Here is a 19464-nt window from a genome sequence, read left to right as displayed (position 1 = left end):
TCGGCAAACAAAAACAATAAAGCTAATAACTCATATTATTGCACAAAATTAAGAGTCACTATAACAAAATTAATAAATGCTAAGCTTTGGTTTGTGTCAAAAAAAAAACCCAAGTATTACGAGGATATACATCCAACATAGTAAATCACTAACATACTTAATTATCATATGATAACATCACTATATCCATGAATAATCCATGTGCCAATGCTATTATATGCCGAAAAACCAAGGTTCCTCGCTATGTAAGAGAGGGAAAGAAGATCGACAAGCCAACAATGTAGCAAAAACCACATACAACCTTGCAAACTCAATATGCTATCAATCATCATATGATAATATGTCTAATCCTAAGATTAATCCATTTTTCATCATTACACCAGCAGCTTCCTCGGTTTCAAAAGCAAGATGAGATCAACAAATTAACAATACATTGCAGAACAACAACCAATCAGACCAGTAGACCACATCCTGCACTTCAACACACTCAAATGCTAAAAATCATCAGATGATAACACATTACGCCCATGATTAATCCATTTCCTAGACCGTAAACCAAACTTCCTTGGCCTCAAAAGCGAAATAAGATCGACAAACCAACAATGCCGTGCATTAACACAACAAACACAATGCCACAAATATCACAAATCAATAAATTTGAATCCTAGTGCGACACCAAGCTCTCAACATAAGTACAAATAGAATCTAAATGGCGAATAGCAGTTTTCTCACACTGTTTTAATTGCTGATTCTTGATGTTATAATAAAATGCGTTTCCAGAGTGTACTACAAAAATCATATCAGTGTTCTTAACATGAAGAATCACTACATTACTCTTGTTAGTGCAATCTTTGATAAAATCAGAAGCCTCTAAATTCGAGTCCCCTGAAAACCATATCCTCCACGTCTCCTTTCCTTTACCATCCTTTTCCATAACCCATACACAACTTTTTTTAGAAGAGACACTCAAAATAGCTAATGACTCATCAAGGAGAAACACAATCCTACCAGTCACTTCTCCCCCAGCATCTGGCAACTCAACAAAACTGAATAATGGAGTAAGTACTCTCTTTTGGGATCATAAGTGGGTGGGAAAACCATACTTAAGAAGTCTTGCTTTTGATGTCATTCCACCGGAAATTGAGGGTGCTACGGTGAGTGAGATGTGGGATAGCAATCTTGGTTGGAAGTGGAAACTTTCGCTGACTTGCTTCCTGGTGATACTCTTCAACGGATTGAAGCTTACACTGTTCAACGGGACTCTAGTATAAGGATCTTATATACTAGGGAGGCTCAGCTAAGGGGCGATTTACTATCAAGTCGGCCATGAAGATTATTAAAAAGGATGATGAGGTGATAGATGATGGAAGTTGGGAGCTGGCCTGGAGACTAAGGGTGCCCCAAAGAATAAGGGTGTTCATTTGGTTGGTGCTTCATGATCGTGTTATGACTAATGAAAACAAATTTAAAAGGAACCTTACGGATGATCCTAGATGCAAGGTTTGCAATAATCATGATGATACCACTCTTCATCTTCTACGAGATTGTACTATAGCTAGGGACATATGGAAGCAAATCGGAGGCCTTGCTAGCATTAGAAGCTTTCGAGAGGGAAATTTGCAGCAGTGGATTGTTTGCAACATAAAAATTCAAGTAAGGAATGATTACTCCCCTGAGATTTGGCCCACCTACTTTGCTATTGTATGTTGGTGGATTTGGAAGTGGCGGAATAACATTGTATTTGGTAAGAGCCAAGACAATCCAATAAATGTTAATCAGTTTCTACTCGCTAGATTTGAAGAAGCTTGGCGTGTGTTAGGGGATGGGGAAAACACTGATAGCTCCTTATCAGGGGGAAGAAGTGAAAGCTTTGTTAAATGGCTCGGACCTCCTCAAGGTTGGTTAGCTCTAAATACGGATGGGGCTGCAAAGGGCGCACCCGGATCAGCTGGAGGGGGTGAGGTGATTAGAGACTGTACGGGGAAGATGCTATATGCCTTTTCTCTCAAACTTGGGGCATGTAATGCCTTCATGGCCGAAGCTCGTGCTGTAAAGTATGGTTTGGAATTGGCTGCAAGACTCAATCCTCTAAAGTTGCAGGTGCAAATTGATAAACAGGCCTTGGTACGGGCTTTGAATGGTGCAAGCAATTATAGAGGTGAAAGTGTTCATATTGTCAAAAGATGCAAATAGATGCTAGAGGATGCGAAGTGGGAAGTGGAAGTGCATCACATTTATAGAGAAGCGAATAGGGCTGCAGACTGGCTAGCAAATCAAGGTGTTACTCAGAACAACAAGATCGAGTTGATTCCAGTCCCCCCATTACCATTGGACCAAATTTTGTATGATGATGTTGTTGGCGTGGTAATGCCACGTTTAGTTCCACCTTAGTTTTTAATCATTTGGTTTCTTTGGGGCCTAGCCCCTCGTTTGCAAAAAAAAAAAAAAAAAAAAAAAAAAAAAAAAAAAAATTAGCTATTAACTTGATTGAAAATTATAAAAATTGCAAGCTTGTCTAAGTTACGACTTATTTTTGAAAGTAATACAGAGAGGCAGAGGGCGACCGATCCACCGTGGTAGCCAAAACTGTCGCCAGAAATCAGACATTAATCGCCGCCGTCGAAGCGCCATCTGAGAACTCCATGTGATAGCCTCCAACACATTCTTTACAGTAAAATTCTACAGAACAAATTCGATTTGAAGAATTTCAGCAACTTTAATTTTTCTCTCTCCTTTATCAAAAACCATGAAGAAGATCTCTTTCTCTGTATCATCAAATCAATCTTCTTCTAAATCAAACACCAAAACCAAGAATGATTCTGCCCCAAAACCCCAACTTGATCGTGAATCAATCACCGAATTCGATCCTTCTCAAACCCTAACCCTAGAAAAAGGCCCCAGAAAAATCTTGATTCCCCCGAAACAGAACGAATGGCGTCCCGCTAAGAAGATGAAGAATCTCGATTTACCCCCAATTCACTCCGAAGGAAAACCCCTTGAATTTGAAGTTGAAAACGAAGCTGATGTTGCTGCCCCAGAAGCTGATTCGAAGATTTCATATGGGTTGAATCTCCGCCAAGATTCGGTTAATGGTAAGAGTGAATTTGATGTTCCTAATTCAATTGATGCGATTATGCTTAAGAAATTGAGAAATGATTTAGATAAGTTGCCTGAAGATGAGGGTTTTGATCAATTTGAGGAGGTTCCTGTTGAGGGTTTTGGGGAAGCTTTGTTAGCTGGGTATGGGTGGAGACAAGGGATGGGAATTGGGAGAAATGCTAAGGAGGATGTCAAGGTTGTTGAGTATAAACGCCGGACCGCGAAAGAGGGGTTAGGGTTTACTGATGATAATGTGGTTCCTAAGAAAGTTGATGGGAGTGATAATAAGAATAAAGGAAAGTTTGAAGTTGGGAAAGAGGTTAGGATTATTGGTGGTAGGAAGATGGGATATAAGGGTAGAGTTATTGAAGTGTTACCGGGAGGTGATTCGTTGTTTTTGAGGCTTCCGCGTAGTGATGAGGAAGTGAAGGTTCGAGTGGATGAAGTGGCTGAGTTGGGTTCTTTGGAGGAAGATAAGTGTTTGAAGGAATTGAAGGAGTTGAAGATTCAAGGTTCTAAAGAATCTTCGAGGAGCAGCGATAAGAAGGGGAGTAGAGATTCGTCGAGTGAAAGAAAGGAAAGTAAGAGAGGTAGAAATGAGGGTAGGAGAGGTGATGTTGGTGATGTTAAGAGTGAACGCAGGGTGCGGGTGGATGAGAAAAGGACTAGTAGTAGTGGAGTTTCTTGGCTTAGGAGTCATATTAGGGTCAGAATTGTTAGCAAGTCGTTTAAAGGAGGAAGGTTTTACTTGAAGAAGGGTGTGGTAATCGATGCAGTTGGAGCCAGGACCTGTGATATATCGATGGATGATGGTAGGGAGATTGTTCAGGGAGTAGAACAGGAGATATTGGAAACTGCCCTTCCTAGGCGAGGTGGTCCTGTTCTTGTTCTCTTCGGAAAGCACAAGGGTACTTATGGCAGTCTTGTGGAAAAAGATTCCGTGAGGGAAACTGGTGTAGTTCAAGACGCTGATACACATGACCTGATTCATGTGCAGCTTGAACAAATAGCTGAATTCGTTGGAGACCCAAGCGACATTGGTTATTGATTAAGGATGCCATATTGAACTAGTATAACAAGGTGATATACCAGACACATTTTACTTATGGCTTGTAGCTCTGGCTTGTTAAGTTTTATACAAAGCATCTTACACTTGATGTATTTTTTATTGTGAATTGTGATGCTTGATGTAGAAAGCTTGATTTAGAAAATTCAAGTGATTTGTTATAAGATGCTCTTTTTGGTTATTGCATTGTTTAGTACTTTGCTGTAATTGGTCACGCTTCAACTCCAATGAATAATTCTACTGTTCTGTCTGAAACATGTAGATGCATGATTAATATCTGACTCTTGATCTTGAATTGTTTATACTTGTTTAATAATCTTAGAAGTGTATGATTGCATTGATTTTCCCAATGAAACTCATTTGTGGACTTTGATTTGGTGGATTTGGATTTATCGTTATTCTTGTCTCTTCCTTGTGGATGGGGAAGAGTCGTAGACCCTTTATTTTCATAGTGAGCAGTCAGTTTCTGTGTTGTTTGTCTGAAATTGGTCCAAGCTGTATTATTTATTGTTATACATTCACAGGAATATTCTGCAAGGTTGAAGCACATAAAATGTTTTGGAAACTTCTTAACATCCTTTGTTGACTTAGAAAGGCGAGCCAATCACTGAATGGTCTAACAAATTGTTGCACTGAGTCAGATGCCTGTAATTAGCCACCAATATCACCTCCCCTCTCCCCTCCTGAGATCTTCCTCCCTCCTTTCAAGAGTTTCAGTTCCCACCTTTGGCCATGAATGCCTATAGTTGAAACAAAGAATACATAGGCCATCAATTGCTTTTGAGATTTGACTGGCTCAGCAATTGTTCTTTATATATATATATATATATAATTGCTGTAATTGTGCTTTTTCATGCATCATCTTGTGATATCACTTTGCAGCGTTTCTATCCCGAGGTTAACGATTGGTCACTATAGGAGTTTATCACTAATGGGATGTGGTGGCAGCAGTGGAAGTAGAGAGAGTTCCTTGGGCTATTTGTTTGGAAGCATTGAAGCTCTGAAGCCTGCTTCTACTAAAGCTCCAGCCAATGTTATTGCAGAATCAGCTGTGAAAGGAGCAGCAAAGCCTGCTACTGTGAATCCCTAGCTTATTGATGTCCAGAAGGTTCCTGAAAGATTTAATACTAACTGTGAACAGAAATTTGGGGATAGAGTACGTGGATTAGTATTTGGTGTTGTACGGATCTTCACAACCATAGACCCGGCTTGAACAAAGAGGTCTTTGAAGAGTTGCATTTGGAATCCATTTGGAATGGCATGGAGAAATGCCTTGAATTAGGCCTATGTAATGCTATTGGTTTTACAAACTTCAACACCTTCTAGATGCCTTGATCCTGTATGTCCTGATGCTAATCAGGTATTCTTTTTGTTTTCTTACCTTTCCTCAATTTTTCTAATATAATTGCTTTAATTTTAATTGAGAATTTGTCCTTGAATTTGGTGATGTCTTTCTCTGATTAAATTGCCTAATTACCTCTGATTTTTCCTCAGATTGTACTTTATTTTCATAGCAAATGCTCACACACACACACATACAGTGTTCTGCAATTCATTTTCAGACATTTTAGGGCATTAATGTGATAGCATAGTATGAGTTCATGAAATGCATGTATAGTATTGTTTATACGTATGTGGCATGGAAACGGCTTAGGTTTTGCAGACAAATATGTTTTGAAAATAAGAAACCAAGTTTGAGCTATTCCTAGGTTTCATTAGTATGAAAATGATTTGGTTTTAAAAAAAAATGGGGAAACTTCTGGTCTCAACAGTTTTCGTGCTTCCTAAGTTTATGCTATCATGTGTATTATGAAGTTAATGGTTGTTTGTTAGATATGTATATCCTTGTATTTGATGGTGAGTTGGCCATCACTACTGCTGCCAATCTAATATCACTTTCTTATATGTGAATATCAAAGTTATATGCCACCCTTTATGGGCAAACATTGGAAAATATAGAGCATATAGTAGAATCTTTTAACTTTATGATCTTTTTTTGAACTCCCAAGTTTCTTTAGTTGATGTTTAGGATCTAGAATGGTAGGAAGATACTTTGTGCATGTTTGATTGCAAGCCTGCACAGTGATGTCTGCAATCAGGAAATAAATCTGCTTAGCTTGTGAATTTGTATAAAGATGAGGATTTGGGGAAGAAGTAATACCATCTTATTGTGGCTGAGCTTATGGAACCCCTAAGTATGCTATATCTCAAGTCAAATACAGAGTGGGGTATTCTGTGGAGAGTGAAACCAGCAAGAAACACCTTTGCTGCAAGATTAGAGCTGCTGACTCTCTGTTCTACGCTCAATCACCATGTAACTTGTCATTATTCTTCCCTCTTGGTGTTCACTTTCACTTCCATTTGCATATAAAGCTCATTGCTGTCTCTTATTGACGTTCCTAATTCAGTTTCATGCTCATTTTGTCTCACATGATCATAACGATAGTTGCTTTCTTTGCTATGCACCAAGCTAAATCACCAGTGACTATCACCTACCAAAGGGGAAGACCAGCTCAGCAGCATCTTAGTAACTAATTCGCAAGTCATCAGGAGGGAATAATAGCTGTTATATAAATTTGTTATCAGCAAAATTTAGGTGGAAGGAATCCAAAAGTTGTTAGAGAGTTTGTTATGCCTTCAGCATAATAAGGGTAGATTATGAATGTAAGAGATAATTGAGAAATATATTGAAGATTTGTTGGGAGAGAATTCACGCCTCTCGAAAGTAGGAAGGTCTGTTTGGCTACCTTAAGCCATTCAAGGTCTGTTTAGCTACCGTAAACCATTCTTATCTTTTGCTATCTATTTTTGCCTTGTTGATTCCTGTCACCACTCTGAAGCACAACCCTTTTCCTCTCATATGTATGGAAATGTTATAATTTGTGCCTGCTGCATTGCTCTTGCTATCTAATGGAATGTTCTGTTCGATTTGTTGATAGTGGTTTGTTTATTTCAGCAGCTGGAAACGCTTTCTGATCCTTTGGAATCAGGCATAATGAAAATATTGCTTGTCACATGACTGTTAGAGGTGACAAGGCAAGGCAGTTACCCATAAAGTGGTTTGAAGGTCAAGGAATACGAGTCACCGAGAAGAGACTTCACCATATATCTTGGAATCAAGTAAGCTATCTTTTGCCCATTATCATTGTTATGTGGCCATCTGTTGGTGCAGGTAGTCTTGCTGCTGCAATTTTTTATCTAAGCTTATCTGATTGTGTATGTTAATCATTAACTTATAATGCTATCTTTCAAATTTATGACCATGTTGCATATTACTTGAACTTGATAAAGACCCTGAATATATAATTGTGAGGATTGTAAGTTCATTATTTGTATTATGCATAATATTGGTTATACTTCAAACAGCTTTATAGTAGCTATGGCAAGTACAATTAATCCTAGCAGACTTTCTTGGGGTACCGCACCTGTTAGCATGGTGCAACTAGTAATTACAAATTTCCCATGGAACTTACTATCAGTCACTCTTTGAATTAGGATTTATGGAAAAAATAATAATGATAATAATAAATAAATAAATAATTAATTAAAAAAATAATAGTAGTGCGGGTCGTAAAAGCATTTAACATTATACAAAGAATTTTATATCTGAGAGCTTCTCTGTTGTTGAAAAATATTTCCTTGGACCTAAAAAGTTTGGATAATATATCTGGAAAAGATTATGGAACTCTTGTTTGTTAGTATTGTTCATTAGCATAGGAGCATTGGCCTTGTGTTTTTGTGACATTTTAGATTAGCTAGCTTGAAATCTCACACTAGCCTGGAAATGAACCTGCTTATGAAGTAAAGAGTAGTGATCGTAAAGTATTACAGATTATGCCTTGTTACTGAGCTAATCTCTAGTGCTTATACTAGTGATTGTAAAGTATTACCATAACTCTGCTCATTAGATGTGATTGAGAAATCTTGGTTTATTGGGTGCAGGACCAACCCTCAACCAAGTTTCATAATCCCCAAGTGGTGGACGTGCTTTAGGCTATCTATGTTCTGGTTACAACCTCGCCATTTCAAATATAGACATCGAAAAGTTGAGTTAGTACCTCTAAGGATAATGTTTATTCTCTTCCATTGTTGTTGTCCTTGTTGATGCAAAAATTAAATGTGGAGTATGTAGTGTAAGTTGGGGTCTTGGTATTGTGATTTTTAAAAAAAGGTACAGAGTATTGTTGTTATCATTGCAATTTTTTATTTATTTATTTTTTTTATTTTTTTTTATTTATATTTTTATAAGGATTTAGGTTGTGTGACATAATTCTAAAATCGCTATATAATTGAATTCAACTCTTTTTCAATATTTTATAGACCAATCAGTTTACCTGTTCTGGTTCAACACTTTATGACTTCCGAGTTTCCCCCTAATTTCATTCAATTTGGGGAAAAAAAAACTTAAAATTGGTCCGAAAGTGTAGATTAGCCTTCGAGTTTTTTGAGTATTGTAGCCTTGGAAACGAGAAAATACAAGGATCCCACAAGCCGAAAAAAAAATATGAAATCACAATGCAGAAAAAAATAATAATTTTGTCATTTAATTTGGAACGGAGAAAGTAATTTCATAAGAGGTTTACTCATATTTCAAAAAAAAATTAGTACTCTGTTTAATTACATACTGCATATTTTCTTTAAGAAGTTGAATTTCAACTTCACATTTATGCTTAACCGAATTGTGTTGCAATAATGTTACATAATCCTGATCACCACTAACAAAAAATGGCGAGTGAGGGCGAGAAAGAGAAATCCCTTTCGAGCGAGGAGAATGACCTTCTCTAATGAAGCAATAAAAAATGTAAAAAAAGTTTAGGTAAAAATGGAGATATCTTGCTGAATAATGAGAACATGGAGATGGAGACAGATTCTTTTGTCGCGGATTCAATGGCTACAATACCGACTGCGCAGCCTGCGAGATCGTATATGCAAGCCACGAATGGATTTGGTCGAAATGTGAACCCTTTGTATGATGACGGAAAAATGGAAGAGGATCCGGTATCAGATGATGACATCCCCTTGGATTGTGACTCTGATGATGAAGGTTGTCCAACCATCTATCTCTCTAGAGAGGAGAAGAAAAGACTGCGAAGTCCATGGAAGAATGCGCTTATCATCAAATTGTTCAACAGGAGACTAAGCTATGAGGTTCTAGTTAAACGTCTGAAGGCAAAATGGAGTCTTAAAGGTGAGATTGCGCTTACTAATGTTGGACACGCATATTATGTGGTGAGATTTAGCACTGTGGAAGATTATGAATTTGTTTTTTCTGGTGGTCCTTGGATAATTGCGGATAGTTACTTGACAATTAGAAAATAGTGCTTAATTTTGTATCGGATGAAGAGCCAATTAAGAAGCTTAATGCACGGGTGCGTATTCCACAACTATCAGTGGAGTATTTTGACAGACAATTCTTGTACAAAATTGGTTCGAAAATTAGGAAAGTCATCAAGATTGATAGGAATACAGAATCAAAGGATATAGGACAATATGTTCGTTTTTGTATTGAGGTCGATCTAACGAAGCCATTGCTGTCGAAGTTCCGATTAAATGGTCGAGTTTGGCGTATCCAGTATGAAGGCCTTAAAACGGTTTGTTTTAAGTGTGTTTGTCTTGGGCATAAGGATCAAGATTGTAAGACATTCATCCAAGCTGATGGAGTGCAAGATAAAACAGTCCAAGGGGTGTATCCACAGCAGGGGTTGTTCGATAAGAGCCAGGTCCATGGAGAGCGTCCAGAGGAGAAAGATAGGTATGGTTCTTAGATGTTAGTTCAGAAAATCCCAAGAAAGAGTGGTCCTAGGACTAAGACTGATCAACCTAAGAAGCAGGTGATTGTGGAGAAGACAAAGCAGGGTCATGTAATTCAAAAAGGTGAGAAGGAGACTACTAAGGGTACCGTGACTAAACCAAAAGCTAAGGAACAGAGTGGTTCGAGGTCTTAAGAGAGGATGATTTAGACTAGATGAAGAAGTGCTCGATCGTCTACAAGTTCATGACTTAGGGTTAACTCAAGAGGAAGAGATAATGGAAAGACAGTGAATTTAGACGTGAATGATGGAGATTCCATGGAGATGAAGCTTGATAACGATGGCAATGAACAAACAACGGATTTATCGATGGAAATTATTCCCACAGTAGAATTGGGGGAGTCAGTTAAGGAAAAAGATAATTTGGAGAATATTAGGCAAGTTGATATGGATGGAAATAAGGGATTTAATGAAAAGATTTCTTCGGTGGAAATAGATAAGAATTTATCTTTGAATAAATCTTTTTCAAAAAGTTTGGATAAAAATCAAAGGAAATCTCCTAGGACTCTTTTGAGTATCTGAAATAAGGGAAATCCTATCATTAAACCTTTTTCTAAAAAGATAAATTATCGGTGAGTCAAAGAAGAGTGGGAAGTAATAGTGACAAGGAAAATTTTTTTGAGATCGAAATTGCTTCCTCTACCTCTTCAGCTCTACGGTTGAACAGTGTAGAGAATCACGGGAACTCGGAGAATATTGGTGGTGAAGTGCAGCATGAATCCTCTTCAGGTACCAATCACTCTGGAAAGGAAGATCCCCTCGTCTTACGAGGCCTTCATGGACTACCAGATGGAGGGTCCGTCGATGGTAACAGCCCATCCGTTGGTGAACAAAGTGTTGATACACTGGGATACGTTTCTACCCTCGGAGCACAACCCAGCAGCAATGCTGGCATCATTCATGCTCCCATTCGAAACAGCAGGGCCAATGAGAGCACTTCAACAAGCGTTCCTCGACATGATGCCTAACGTTCCTTTGAACGTTTATGACACCTATCCAATCTTTCCAATATTTAATATGTCTTTGAAAATAATGGTGTGGAATGTGCAAGGAGTAGGGAATAAGTTGTCAATAATCAAGGAGTTAATCCGTATTAATGAATCGGTGATTTTGGTTCTTGTCGAGACTCACATGAGTGAAGTGCAAGCTCAAGCTATTTGAAATAAGATTGGTTTTTCTGGTCAATAGAGAGTTGAAGCCCAAGGTTTTAGTGGAGGTATTTGAATGTTCCGGAGAAAAGTAAAAATTGAAGTATCGGTGCTTGATGAACACACTCAACATCTTACCGTCGAAGTGAAGAAAATTGGAGAGGATCGATCCTTGGATTTTTTTCTGCCATTTATGCTAGTCCTGATAGTACGATTCGAAAGGAGTTATGGAGAGAGCTAGAAAGAATAAAGAATTCCTTCTCGGGGCCTTGGATGCTAGCAGGGGATTTTAATGACACTGTGAATATGAAGGAGAGGAATGGAGTTGGAGGTTCAGAGATGCAAAGAAGGTGTAGAGAGTTTTCTATTTGGATTGAAAATAATGCTTTGATCGATCTAGGCTGCTTAGGGCTGGCTCATACTTGGTTTCGGGGTCTTACTCCAGAAACTTTTAAATCAGCAAGATTAGATAGAGGGCTAGCCAATGATGACTGGAGAATGAAGTTCGAGGAGGCAGCGGTGCATAACCTTCCAAAGGCCATGTCTGACCATTGCCCTATTCTTATTAGCACATCGGGATTCGCTCCAATCCCTTCAATTTTGAGACCATTTCGATTTCAGGCCGCGTGACTTAATCATTAGCATTTTCATGACTTTGTTCGAGCTAATTGGCTATGTTCTAAACCGGTTGTGCCTTTTCTGAAAGAGTTTGCTGAGAAATTAAATAATTGGAACAAAGAAAAGTTCTATAATATTTTTCGAAAGAAATTTGAGCTGTGGCCTCGTATAGAGGGTATTCAATCTGAGCTCTCGAAAGGAAGGCAGAGACACTTGGTTAAGTTGGAAGCTCGTTTGAGAAGAGAGATGGAGGAGGTTTTGAATGATGAGGAGATGCTTTGGTTCCAAAAGTCGCGCATGGATGCTATTTGCGATGGAGATAGGAACACAAGGTATTTCCATCTAGCTACAGTGATTCGTAGGAAGTGGAATCGTATTAATCTATAAAAAGATGAGCATGATGAATGGGTATCAGATAATTCAGTAGTCCAAACTTTAGTCCAGCAATTTTGGTGGAAGCTTTTTTAGGAAAAACGGGGTGGAAGTGCGCAGCAACAACAGCTACTCTGGAATTATCTCCCGAGTATTAGTGATTCAGATATGGAGAAAATTTCGAGACCTTTTGGTGAGTGCGAAGTTTATGCGGCTTTAAAATCCATGAAACCTTTTAAGGCTCCAGGGCCAGATGGTTTTCAGCCATTGTTTAATCAACACTTTTGGGATCTTGTACATCCAAGTGTGGTTAAATTGGTGCGTGATGTTCTTGAAAGGCGTGACTTCCCTGAAGGGTTGAATGATGCATTTTGGTTCTTATCCCGAAAGTTGAAGTGTCAGAAAAAGCTAATCAATTCCGACCAATTGGATTGTGCAACATATTGTATAAGTTGGTAACGAAGGTGATTGTGAATCGTTTGAAGCCTATCTTACCAACGTTGATATCACCAACGCAATGTAGTTTTGTCCCAAAAAGACAAATTACTGATAATGTCATCATAGTCCAAGAAATGCTTCATACAATGCGACATAAGCAAGGAAAAGTGGGGTATATGGCGGTGAAGATTGACTTTGAGAAGGCATATGATCGCCTTAGGTGGAGCTTTATTCGAGATTCTTTAATGGAGCTTCATCTTCCTCAGAATATGGTGGAGATAGTTATGAAGTGCATATATTTGGCTAAGTTGCAAATCTTGTGGAATGGGGAACCGTTGCAAGCTTTTAGCCCGACGAGAGGAATTCACCAAGGTGATCCGTTATCGCCATATATTTATGTGATTTGTATGGAGAGATTAGCTCACCTCATTGATAGAGAAGTTCGACTTGGTTGTTCGAAGCCGGTAAGGGCTAGTAGAAAAGGGCCACCGATTTCTAATTTGAAGTTTGCGGATGATTTGATCCTATTTTGTGAAGCCTCAGTAGAACAAGCAAAAATCATGCAACATTGTTTAAATTTATTTTGCGAGGCATCCAGTAGTAAAGTGAGCATCTCTAAATCGAAGGTGTATTTTTCTGGTAACACAAACCTTGATGTGAGAGATAGTATTTGTGCTTGTTTGGGAATGGAAGCTACGGAAGATTTCGGTAAATACTTGGGTGTGCCTACAATTAATGGAAGAACTTCTAAGAGAGAATACCATTAGTTGGTAGACTAGATTAATGGAAAACTTTTGGGGTGGAAAAGCAAAACCCTATCTTGGCAGGGAGAGCTACCCTAATGCAATCGACTTTGTGTTCGATTCCTTATTATACTATGCAGTCAACCAAACTTCCTCGCTCAACTTGTGATGAGCTAGACCGCAATTCAAGAAGTTTTCTTTGGGGTGAGCAAGAAGGGAAGAGGAAAGTGCACCTTGTGGCTTGATAAAAAATTACTAAGCCCAAGTGTGAGGGTGGATTGGGAGTTTGTTCAATGAGAGATGCTAACCGAGCTTTTTTGACTAAATTGGGATGGAGGCTGTTATCCGAACCATCTGTTAGGTTTTCAGCAATTCAATAAAAAAAAAATTACTTAAAGTTGGTGGAACAAAACCTAAACAGTGTATAATTTCAATCAAATTATACAACAATCAATACTAATCAAGTATTACAAACCAAACACCAAAATATCAATGTAATCAGAAATTACAAGGAATACACTAATATGAAAGATACTAAAACTTGCCTCTACTCCAAGCCAATGAAATCAACAAGAACATGAGAATACCAAGGACCACGTGAGTCTTCAATACCGGATACTTGTCTAAGGCGTGTAAACACTTTCCTAAAGTGATTATTTCCCCCACCACGGTACTTGGGTTGAAACTGGAAAGTCACTTTGAGATACAATAGACAACACTACAATCTTTGCACTAAGATTTGTAGCAAGATGATCAAATTCTCAAAGATTAACTTAATTGATAGAGTTTTCTATAGAGAAAATTGTGAAGAAAAGTGAAAACTTACAGAGGAAAAACAGAGAGAGCAAAAAACCAGAACCACCGTTATGCTTTTAATTTCGCAATTAAAAGAATAAACGAAACCGCAACTGCCAGGAGGAGCAGGCGCGGACAGGGAAATCGCAGATTTCACCCAACTTTCTGGAGATGCCTGGCCGCGCCCATAGCATGGCTTTCCGTGGCTTCCTAGCCGTGGCCTCTCCATTAAAGGAGAGGGCTCTATTCTACCACTCTCTAAATTCCTAACACCATCAGCCATGTGGTCAAGGGTTTTAAGAGCGAAATAATGTGACAAACGTTGCGTTTTAGACATGTTCAAGGACAAGGCTTGTGCTTCAAATACTTGGAGAGGCATTATGAGTAGTATCGATATTGTTCGCAAGGGGGTTAATATGGCAGTAGGAAATGGGGCTAAAACGCTCTTTTGTCATCATAGATGGGCTACCAAGAAACCTTTAATGCCCTATGTAAGTGAAGATATCCCTTTAGAAATTTAAGATTTAATAGTAAACGAGCTGTGGGATGTGAATTTGGGATGGAAATTTGATGAGTTTGCAGATTATCTTCCAGCTTCTGTTTTGAGTGAAATAGCTTCTCACGATTTGATCGAAGATGATGAAGCCGTAGATGAGGTCTATTGGAATAGGGAGCCTAGTGGTGGCTTTACAATTCGATCGGCCTTGGAAATAATGAAAGACAACGTTGCTACTCCCCTAGAAAGTGTGCGAGGCTGGAAAAATATATGGAGGACCCCAGTTCCTCAAAGGATAAGGTTCTTCTTATGTTCAGCCATTCAAGATCGTTTGATGACTAATGGTAATCGGTTTATAAGAACCCTAACTGATGATCTGAGATGCTTAGTGTGTGGTGAAGTTGAGGAGAATGCAGAGCATATTTTGAGAGGTTGTCTCGCGGCCAAGATAGTGTGGAAAAAGATGGGAGTGGATATGAGGAAAATTGTGAACAACATCCCCTTCAAGGATTGGATGCTGGGTCATATTGAAGAAGGAAATAATGATCTGGGATGCGAGTGGCCACGTGCTTTTGCCCTCATGTGTTGGTGGTTATGGCGTTGGAGGAATGAGAGAAGCTTCAATCGTGATCCTAATATCCCTATTGATCAGGTAGCTTTTATTTTTAATAGGATTGGGATCGTGAAACAAGCTATGTATAAGGATAGGACACTGCATGGTGTGGGGCACAAGGAAAGGAAAGAAGTGTATACTAGATGGGTGGCACTGAATATTGGTTGGGTTCGTTTTAAATACGGATAGGGCTACGAAGGGTAATCCTGGTCGTGCTGGAGCAGGTGGTATCATACGGGGTAGCAATGGAGAATTATTTGAAGTATTTGCAATGAATTGTGGAGTTTGTACTTGCACCAAAGCGAAGTTACTTGCAGTTCAAAGAGGATTGTCCATTGCGTGGAATGGAGGTCATAGGAAGATTGTTCTTTCGGTGGACTCAGAAGCTGTTGTGCGCATGCTTACATTCACATCATTCGTAAATGCAAGGCTCTCATATTTGGTAGAAGCTGGGAGATTGCTATTAACCATTGCTATAGAGAAGCTAATTGGGCTGCGGATTGGTTAACTAATCTTGGGGTGGGGTCGGAGCAAAAGTAGATTCTTCTTGAGGCGATCCCGAAGGATCTTTGTGACGTTTTATTGGAGGACTTGAGTGGTGTGACGTGGGCTAGAAAGGTGCCGCAAGATGTCGTCATTTGAAGGCTTGATACCATTCTAGCTCTTAGCTTTTAGTTTATTGCTTTTGTTTTCCTCTTAATGTGCTTGTTTTTCTTTTCGTTTTTTTTTTTTTTAGTTCTTTTGCTTAGTTTGTTCTTGGGGGTTTTCCCCTCTTTTGCATTAAAAAAAAAAAAAAAAAAATTTATGCTTAACCCATAATAAAAAAATGACTTGGAATTAAAACTATTTGACCCAACCTGACACTGGCCCGATCAACCGCTCTAACGGGTCTACTTAAAATAATTTTACAGCATCTAGTTCAATATGGGACGTGGAGAAAGAATGTCCGCAACTCCTGCCTCTCTTACGAACCACAAACAGAATTCCAAATGGTCATCTATCACCTTACTACCCCTTCCCCAAGTGAAGGAGAACGCAACAGGTATAACATTCCTGACACCAAAACATCCCAATATAATCTCAATAAATTTTACCAAATCATTTCATAAAAAACCCAATTCAAAACTTCCCAAAAATCCTTGAACAAAAATGGGTATGATATTAGGCAAGATCACAGTAGAAACCCCAAAACATGAAGTTTTACAATCAACAAACGAGTATGAAATACGCAAGTACCCATCATCAGTTATTGCCGAAGTAACATATGATCCAACCCAAATGAATGGTAACAAAGATGGTGGGTTCACCATTTTAGCCAATTACATTGGCGCTTTGGGCAATCCTCAGAACAACAAGGCTGAAAGTGTTGCTATGACAGCCCCAGTTGTAACACAATCAAAGGCCGAGGATGTCGGGGAGAAGATAGCTATGACAGCCCCAGTTGTAACAAAAGAACAAAGGGGTGGCGTAGCCGAAGGCGGGGAAAAGAAGATGATAACTATGCAGTTTATATTGCCTGATAAATATAAAAGAGTTGAAGATGCGCCGAAGCCGTTGGATGAGAGGGTGGTGATTAAGGAAGAAGGGGAGAGGAAGTATGGTGTGGTGAAGTTTAGTGGAGTTGCGAGTGATGGTGTGGTGAAGGATAAGGTGGAGGGGTTGAGGATTGCATTGGAGAAAGATGGGTATAAAGTGATTGGGGAGCATTTGTTAGCTAGATATAATCCTCCTTGGACTTTGCCATTTTGTAGGACTAATGAAGTTTTTATACCAGTTGAGTGAGTGAGATTAAATTAGTATAGGTTGTAATTTATGTTGTAATATTTCGTTTTTTGTGTTTTGTAAAACTATGGAGTATAAATCTTTTGGTTGTCTTTTTAATCAATTGTTATTTGCATAATTTAGCATATTCTTCTTGAAGTAATGAATGTATGCCATGCCACTACATGCATGGACAATACATTCAAATCATCACAAATCCGGCCCAAAATCAAATGAATAATTCATTATGTGAATAATAAGCTTATGGACAAGAAACTTTAGTACAAACTCAAATATTAACTTATTCATAAACAATAAGTTTTTTTTTTTTTTTTTTTTTCCAGCTATAAACAATAATTTAATGGACAATAGATTCAGATAATAATAAACCGACTTAATATTGAACGAATAATACACTACGTAAATATGATCTAGATGATTCATAATAAAGCTTTTTTTTAAAGACTATTTTAATATACTACCTCCGTTTTATTTTTTTTTGCAACTTTAAAATATTTTATATCTTATAAATAATACTCCAAAGTTGTAAAAAATATGAAATGGAGGTAGTATATAAGTGTCCATATCTTAATTTACCATAATTTTGAAATTTTGGTTAATTGAAACCATCTAATTAAGTAGTTTTATAATAAAAACAAAATAGCAAATTTGGGTCCATTTAGTATGAGTCTATTCAGCTTAGCTAAAAGACTTCCACAAAAACAAATTTGCTTTAGCCAAACTCTTCCTTATCTTCCTTATACACCTTACAAATTTTAACACACTGCTCAGCTTTGTCCTTTGAAAGCTCTAAACTGTTATGTTATTTCACAAAATAAAACAAACAAACTGAAAGAGAGAAAAAAAAAAAAGTATGGCTACCATGACTTCTTTACAATATTATGGGATGCCATCCCCCAACTTCCAGCAGAAAAGGCAGCATTTACCAAACAGTGTGCTCTACTGCATTACCAATTCAAAAGGCATGATCAAGCAGTCCTCGAGAAGCCGAAATGGGATGCAAAGGAGAGCTGTGAGTGTAGTCAGGTGTAGTAGTAGTGGAATTGGGATAGTAGATTTCATAGGAGGTGATCTTCTGAAGCCTGATATAGGAAAATGGTTATCAGATGTGGAGGAGCATAAGGCCCTTGCTATATACACCCCACATGAAGGTGGTTATGAGGGCCGGTACTTGAACCGCCTTACTCGTCTAGGCTATCATTTTCTCGATGTCTCAGCTCGTGGACTTGGAGATCCGGAATCCACCCTCACCAAGATTCACCCTGTCTGCCCTGTGAGTCTGAAAATCCTGCTCTGATCTATCAGCATTTTGTACTGTTCCATTGATCCACTCTGACAACTGTAGCTTGCATATTATGCGTCAGTAATGCGAATGACATGAACTCTTATGCAAAGAAAAAACTGCAGAGATGACTTACATTGCAGACAACTGTTACTCGGACGTGTACTAGTGTAGGACATTGGTATTTCATATATGTCTATTAGACTCAGATGTTTCATATAAAATATATGATGATGGAAAAACAAAAGTCTGATATTGCTTCAGAAATAAGTGTGAAGAAATATACGTAACATTATGTCGGAATATTGAGGATCTGACATAGATACTTGAGGTGAAATTATGAGTCTGAGTAACATAGGCTGACAAACCGCATTTATTAGCTTTCTAGCCTAAGTTACCCTCTTTCAACTAATTTGTTTTTTCTTTTGTTGGAATGGGTTGGTTTGACTTTCAGCCTCATGTTGGGAAGCAACCCATAGCAAGGTGGTGGTTTCCTCCGGAAGTTGATTATAGACTCGAGGCTCTTCCTTCTGATGCTAAGGGCCTTGTTGTCTGGGTCATTGAAGCCAAGGTAATTCAACTATTTTCTTCTTTCAGGAAGGGGACATCTTATTTGACAGTTATAACAGAAAGTCAGTGATACTGGATTCTGCATTATGTGATTCTGTCCAGGTTCTTTCTAAATCAGAGCTGCAATTTCTGGCACTGCTTCCATCTCTTCGACCCAAAGTCCGAGTTATAGCAGAGTGTGGCAATTGGTATGTTGTACAGTTTTTCGGGCTTCCATGCATATGACTTTAGTGCAATGTTTTTTTTCTTGGATTTGAAATTTTGTTGCGGACATTGATTATATTCATTTTGGTGTATGCAAATAGGAGAAAATTCATGTGGAAGCCGCTGAAGGAGATTGCAGGACTAGCCCCTCTACAGGAAGTGTGACAGGCGATACTGTAAGGAAATTACAGCTGATCTTGAGAACTCTTAAGAAATTAATAGTTTCTTACTTTCTTTCACTCTAATAGCAGTGTCAAAATGTTTGTGATTAATTGTACAGCATTGTAAAATGTATGGGATAACAGGTGAAAGTAAAAAGGCGACTGAAATAATGCTTTGTGTATACAGAACAGAATTAAGATCAGCTGGATATAAAAGTAACTCAAGTAGGACTGTAGAAGATTACAGAACACCACTCATAAATTTCG

The 19464-nt window shown here is 38.4% G+C and overlaps 3 protein-coding genes across 4 annotated transcripts; all 3 read left to right on the top strand.

The window, feature by feature from the left end:
* Positions 1-2501: 2501 nt before the first annotated feature.
* On the top strand, positions 2502-8477 carry LOC110709733 (protein MOS2-like). 2 transcript variants are annotated; one of them, XM_021887962.1, is made up of 4 exons: positions 2502-4179; positions 5048-5525; positions 7125-7285; positions 8108-8477. In XM_021887962.1, the coding sequence occupies exon 1, from the start codon at positions 2747-2749 to the stop codon at positions 4145-4147; it is 1401 nt and encodes a 466-aa protein (XP_021743654.1). In that variant the 5' UTR covers positions 2502-2746; the 3' UTR covers positions 4148-4179; positions 5048-5525; positions 7125-7285; positions 8108-8477. The 2 variants fall into 2 exon arrangements, with proteins under 2 accessions (XP_021743654.1, XP_021743653.1); XM_021887961.1 differs by having other exon boundaries at positions 7122-7285.
* A 7626-nt stretch (positions 8478-16103) lies between these two features.
* On the top strand, positions 16104-17079 carry LOC110709736 (heme-binding-like protein At3g10130, chloroplastic). Its single transcript, XM_021887964.1, has one exon. The coding sequence runs from the start codon at positions 16348-16350 to the stop codon at positions 16978-16980; it is 633 nt and encodes a 210-aa protein (XP_021743656.1). The 5' UTR covers positions 16104-16347; the 3' UTR covers positions 16981-17079.
* Positions 17080-17609: 530 nt separating this feature from the next.
* LOC110709735 (NAD(P)H-quinone oxidoreductase subunit N, chloroplastic-like) lies at positions 17610-19400 on the top strand. Its single transcript, XM_021887963.1, has 4 exons — positions 17610-18253; positions 18717-18833; positions 18935-19020; positions 19138-19400. The coding sequence occupies exons 1-4, from the start codon at positions 17834-17836 to the stop codon at positions 19199-19201; spliced, it is 687 nt and encodes a 228-aa protein (XP_021743655.1). The 5' UTR covers positions 17610-17833; the 3' UTR covers positions 19202-19400.
* Positions 19401-19464: the final 64 nt, after the last annotated feature.

The sequence above is a fragment of the Chenopodium quinoa genome, unplaced genomic scaffold (assembly GCF_001683475.1).
Source record: "Chenopodium quinoa cultivar QQ74 unplaced genomic scaffold, ASM168347v1, whole genome shotgun sequence".
Taxonomy (NCBI): Eukaryota; Viridiplantae; Streptophyta; class Magnoliopsida; order Caryophyllales; family Amaranthaceae; genus Chenopodium; species Chenopodium quinoa.
The sequence above is the reverse complement of the archived record's forward strand: the minus strand, read 5'-3'. Positions and strand labels throughout refer to the sequence as shown.

Excerpts from the sequence above, each read along its gene's own strand:
- LOC110709733 (XM_021887962.1), top strand. The coding sequence starts at position 2,747 with ATGAAGAAGATCTCTTTCTCTGTATCATCAAATCAATCTTCTTCTAAA.
- LOC110709736 (XM_021887964.1), top strand. The coding sequence starts at position 16,348 with ATGGGTATGATATTAGGCAAGATCACAGTAGAAACCCCAAAACATGAA.
- LOC110709735 (XM_021887963.1), top strand. The coding sequence starts at position 17,834 with ATGGCTACCATGACTTCTTTACAATATTATGGGATGCCATCCCCCAAC. Across the intron at positions 18,254-18,716 it reads AGATTCACCCTGTCTGCCCT|CCTCATGTTGGGAAGCAACC; the intron begins GTGAGTCTGAAA and ends TTTGACTTTCAG. Across the intron at positions 19,021-19,137 it reads ATAGCAGAGTGTGGCAATTG|GAGAAAATTCATGTGGAAGC; the intron begins GTATGTTGTACA and ends GTATGCAAATAG.